Genomic DNA, 6,000 nt, shown 5'->3' on the forward strand with positions numbered 1-6,000 from the left:
ATACATCATGCAACAGAAGTGTTACGGTCCTCATAAATTGACACAAACTTTGTTTTTTTCTTGCAGGAGAATACTCCATGCCCCACTAAACTCACTGTTACTAAAGAAAGCACATTGGATGGGGAAGTGAGTGAGGAATTCTGTGCCCCTGGAGATCTTTCCTCTGATGAGGAGTACACCGTGGCTGAAACCAGAACCACGCGGCTGAAGAAGTCCGGCATGCAGCGCATCGACAACATCAAGAAGGCCTTCTCCAAGGAAAAAATGCAGAAGACCAAACAGAATTTTGGCAAGAAGGTGAGCAGTATTCGCACTCGGATCGTGACCCCAGAGAGAAGAGAGAGAATAAGGCAGTCTGGGGAGAGATTGAAGCAGTCCGGCGAACGGTTCAAGCAATCAATCGCTAAAGCAGCGCCTAAAAAAGAGAACTTTAAGATCAAGATCAGCAAGAAGGAGAAAGAGCGCACGCTGGCCGAAGGTCAGGAGGGCAGCAAGGAGGGCGGAGTGGACGCCGCCCTGGACAGCGGCAATGCTCAAATCATCAGCGAAGAGATCACCTACACCGAGGTGGTGACCGTGAAGAAGAAGGAGGCCAGCACCAACACAGGGCCCTACTATCCCTTTGATGAGAAACCCTCCCCCACCACTGAGAAAATCACCTTGAAACAGGAAGATGAGCACAGAATGGACGACGAAGCCCCGCTGCTGGATATAAAGCTATCATAAGCAAGAATTAGTGTGGTGGTTATGCAAGAAAAAGTTCTGTAACAATCAGTATTCAATCATGGAAAAGATATCTGTGTAACATATATGTTCTTGTGTGTGTGTGTGTTATGGTAGACCTGTTCACACATTCGTTGGTGTCATTACCTACTGTGTTTATTCTCAATGTATAGCAGTCAGGGATCATGTAAAAAGCATTCACGCGCTGCCTTTCTTTTCTCTTATGGGATACTAGTCCCCTAAAAGTCCATGGGCCTTATTTAGACTTTTTTGTCACAAACATAGTGGATGTCCCACCCACCGAATTACAAGTGCATTATACCCTATCACACTTAAGAAGGGATATTGGCCATGCTGTGACCGAGTGTCCCATTTGCCAGTCTCTAAAGAAGCCATTATTTAGAATTATCTATGTCTGTAAGTGGTAGCCAGATAATGTCAACGAAGATAAGGTGGAATAAGAAGCATACTGGGACAGAAGCTATCCATTATCTATATGTTGATCAAAGCTCTCATGCAGTGTACATACATTTAGCAATATTTGACAGATCGAGCTAATGGACTCCATTTTTGCGGGAGTTACATCTTTGTCAATGTATTTGGGAAAGCGGTGTTTTTAAAAATAATTCTTTGCGTGAAGCTTGACAAAGAGCATTTTATTGTGGCATTGGTGCTTTCTGCATTCCTCATGCGCTTTTTCTACAGACAATTTCGGTTTTCATTTGACGGCATGCTCTTCTCCCCTGGGTATATGGCATGGCACTCTGTTGCCATGGCAAGGAATCCAATGACATAAATGTGTAATCGACCCGCTGGAAATCTAGAACATCAAGAAAAAGACACTGTTCGAGTGAGAAATATCCACCCACATATCTCGAGGAATATCAAAATGTAGTTAGATTGTTTTAATGGCCAGATGTGAAATGATGCCTTCATGGTTTAAGGTCTGCAAGACATATCTAAAAATATTTCACTTTTTTCTAGAAAGATTTCCAGAATAAAGCCATTTCATAATCTTGCTGCCAAAACACACCGTCAAAAACATGAATAGGTAATATTACTTATTTGATCTAATTATGGTCTAGAACAGTGGAAAAGAGCCATGATTCATCAATAATTTCAGAAGTATTTCTATTCCATTTTAATATTACAATTAAATATAGTGCTGGGAAATGATACTGCTTTGCATCTCGTTTTGAGTATCTCTATTCAGATCCGTCAAAACAAAAGCTCGGCATTACTCAAAACTATGCCAAATCTTTGACAAATTTGTGATTTTCTAGTCATTTCGTGGCATTCAGGCCTTGCCGAGCAGTGCGCACTATTTCGAAATATTAAATTTGACGGTCTCATCAGGCAGCCATGTTCATTAACAGATGCTGCCTTAAGAAGTTGCTCTTCTTCCGAAATATTTTTAGAAGGATGTTTATGGATTTCCCTTTAGGTGAAGGACTGTTAATGTTAATGTTAATAAAAATGTACTCTGGGTGGCTTCATGGCACTAAGGCTCGAAAAGCTGTCAGAGAAAACATAGAGGCTAGCCCTGTGCAAACACACTGCCCATGCAGTCATCTTTTTTTTAGAAGGCCTAGTACACTGTTATATCTCAGAAGTTTGCTTGTGTCATATGGTTACAACCTTCCAAGCATACAGCTAGTTTGGTAAACTGCACTTGTTTTGGACTGCTGAACTTAGGTTAGATTTTCTTAGCTGTAAAGTCATAAACTTGCGTCCAAATCCTGAACAAGACCAAGCACTCTTATTCGAGGTTAAGGCGCAATCATTTCAAAATGGCCACCAGGCATCTACTGAAAGGATTCCTAACTCAGTGCAGTCTTTGGGGCAATGGCTGTGTGTTTCCTGAAGTGTACTTTTGTGGAGAGCCACTCACTTCCTCATTCACGCATTGACTTCGCATGGACAGTTTGTTAATAAACCAGCGCGTGACTCCGTGTAGTTGGTTCTTCACTCATGTATAGTCCAAAGTGATTCATTCTACATTAGAAGGTCCATACAGCAGTGGTGTGTTTTCAAGTGACAATACAGAAATAAATCTACGTTAAAGAAAGTCAACACTGTCTCACACTTATGAAAACATTTAAAAGGCACATGCAAAACAGGTAGGTAGGTTCACCTTTTACCTAGGCCTCGATTAGAAGTGAGATGATAAATTCCTATTCCTGTGAAAATCTGTTTGCACAAGGATTAGAATTTCAAGGTTTGCAGTAAACTCCTTGCAAATTTTCTTTGGTGAATTTCGGCAGGTGAAATCTGCTGAAACTTGACCAGTGGAAAAGTGTGGTAAATGCCAATATATCTAGAAGTTGGTGTCAAATGTGCTTGAGATATTTACCGTTCCCCTCTGCATCTGTATTGGCCAGATCCAGGCCACATGGATTCAGGCCCATTCTTACAACATCTCACCATTCTTCCTACAAAGATCGTGATTTGTTTGCTTATGATTTCAAAGAATATAACTTTTCTCCAAGCAAGAAGGTGCATTACTAGAAAAATAGCATATCTTCGCGACTGTGTGGGTCAAATGCAACTTCAGTGAGCAGTAGGAAAAGCACGGTAAACGTATGTGGGAAGGTTAGATAAGTAGGGTTGCTAAACAGGGAGTGGATGGCCAGGAAAATCTGGAAAGGGATTTGTTTCAGGGTTGAGCATTCAGGTGGCTTCAAATTGTGGACTTTGGTAACAGTGATCCATACAGCAGTGGTCTAAAGGGCAAATAACAAATAGTCTTTTGTTCACACAAGTATATATAGGACAGACATTACATGTATTCTCTTATTTTGGGTCTGTTGTGTAAGTATTTGCTAGTCATAATTTTTTTAATACCTCATTTCGGCACCAGTTGAACACAGACACCTGTTAACAATTATGTGTCCACTTTGATTAAAAAATGTAAATAAAACTTTAGATAAAGTTTATGAGTAGAAATATGCCACAGTATTCTTCGCAAAGGTGTGATGCTTGACAAGCTTCTCAGTTCAGATGGGACGGACTATATTCTCTTAGATGCTTGTCTCCACTGCAGTAACCTCACATCAGTCTGAAATTAAAGTGATCGCATTGCCTTGGAAGAAGATCTCCTCCACTGGCTGGATGGGGCAGAAGTTGGAAAGATTGCTCTATATTCCAGCAGCGGGAGGGACCCAGGTGCCATATCTGTACTTCAATGGACTGGGCTTCTCTCTCACCTCAGGTTTTTGATCACTAGTAGCAGATCTTGCTGCCATATTGAGAGGAGAGGGGTGCCCGCAGCAGCACAAGTGCACAAGTGTCACTGGCAGAGGTCATGTTTGGTGGCAGGTGCAGGACTAGTGTTTTGATTTTCAATGCTTTATGCAAAGTACATATTCCCTAGGTGGAATATTCCCCACAATTAAAAAAGGAAACATGAGACCATTTTTGTGTTTAATTTGGTACTAACAGTACCTGGTACCTTGTGGCTGCTGGTTTAAACTGCCATATGGAAGTAACATACCTTGGCTAGAACAGCACGTAGATGACGTGTCAGGCAAAACGTTGTCCCTTTTCCATCCTGTAAAGCTTCATGTTTGATTATCAGCAGTGCCATGACACGATACATGGTGCCGCGGCAAGCTTAGTAAGGTAAGAACGAGGAAGTACAGATGAAATCATGAAAGATGGCTTAAATTGAAACCTAGTTTATCTTTTTGGGACCACCAGTGAAACCTTAGCGGTCAGCACCAAGAGACAGGTGATTCTTGACTGTAGCATGGAAATGTTAAGACTTCCTCACTAAGATAGCTCGGCACCAGTGAAGAGCCCTAGGAAAAAACACTAGTAGGCTACATGTTTCCTTGGTATATATTGGCCTTTTATATTGTAGAGCAGGAATCTGATGCAGGAGAACAGGTATGGTCTTTGTTGGTGCCTTAAATGCCACATAAAAATACAACACAACTACCACACCAAAGCACACAAGGGTTAATTGCGGCTATTTTGCTTGCTGCAACTATTAATGTTTCAATTGCACATTAGAAATGTTTGCTTTTGGTTCACATTAAAAACAGCTAAGGGCTAAAGACCACAATTGTGAATGTTGCTGTGTTTTAACTTACCATACATTTATATTTAAAGTGAGTGAACATGACTGAGAACGCCACATACAGAAGCTACCGTATATATTTTCATTTTTATACCAATATCATGACCCAAATATCTGTGTGACAATACTTCCTTGTGAGCTTTTTACAGTTTGAAATTGCATCATTTCAGTTTCATAACTTTTTTTTTACAGTTTTTGTTCTCGGATTGCACTGAGAAGGAGATGTTGTTTTTATTTATGAGGTAACATATGCTTCGTGCTCTTCTACAAGATGAGATGTTGTTGCATAAGACAATGATGCACTGACATACAATTCTGATGGAAAACTACTCAGTTGCCAAAGTCATAATAATAATAAAATAAAATAAAAATACAAAAATGTAAAAATTGAGTACTCTCCTTTGTGAGTGTTAATTTTCTGTGAGGCTGCCGTGCTTCAGATCCATGACATCCCCTGGAACCCTTATGCTGTGGGTCATGCAGGAAGTGCTTCCCTTCTAGACAGTCCAAGTAATGGAAACAAATGCAAGCGCTTGATTGACGAAAAAGTCCAAACATGTATCCAATTATTTTGTTTCGAGTAAATACCAGATTTGTTTGCTCATATTCCATATTGTGCCTGGAGTACATCATTGAGGAAACCACACGCGGAAGTTCCCAGAAGTAGTCCTGGAAAACGTTTGTGAATTTCCAAATAGAATAAGGTAAAGGCATGAGCTTATGTGCCATTTACATAGAATATATTTGCAAAAGAGAAGATGCCTTGTAAGAAGTGTCATTGCAATCTGTAGCTTTTTTTACCCAGTAAACTAATTCACCCTCTCACTCTGCCCTACCTTGTGGACAATACGTAAGTTACTCCTCCACCGATTTTGCCTTCCCATTGCCAACCCATAAACTATTTTACTCCTGCCTTTGAAAGGAGTACAATTCTGACTGATTCCAGAGTGGGAATGGTTGTAAAGAAAAGTGTGAATACCCATAAGACTAAGGGGCAGATTCACATAGAACTTACACTTTTGAGCAATTTACACTTTTGAGTAAGTTTACTACTTTTTGTCTATTAACAAAATTTGAGTGTGAGTTTACTCCAAAAGTGTAACCTACATGCCTCCACCAAATTGAAGGGCCTGGGTACTATACAATTCTGACTAATTTACACTTTTAAGTAAGTTTATTACTTTTTGGCTATGAAC

At 40.3% G+C, this 6,000-nt stretch overlaps 1 protein-coding gene across 1 annotated transcript in view; it reads left to right on the forward strand.

Annotated features, from left to right (window-relative positions):
* CAVIN4 (caveolae associated protein 4) overlaps positions 1-5,191 on the forward strand; it is an 82,167-nt gene extending 76,976 nt beyond the window's left edge. The window contains exon 2 of the mRNA XM_085606813.1: positions 67-5,191. Coding sequence (XP_085462939.1) covers positions 67-726 — 660 coding nt within the window. The 3' untranslated portion in view covers positions 727-5,191. The remainder of the gene's footprint in view (positions 1-66) is intronic.
* The last annotated feature ends 809 nt before the right edge of the window (positions 5,192-6,000 follow it).

The sequence above is a fragment of the Triturus cristatus genome, chromosome 5_2 (genome assembly GCF_964204655.1).
Source record: "Triturus cristatus chromosome 5_2, aTriCri1.1, whole genome shotgun sequence".
NCBI lineage: Eukaryota > Metazoa > Chordata > Amphibia > Caudata > Salamandridae > Triturus > Triturus cristatus.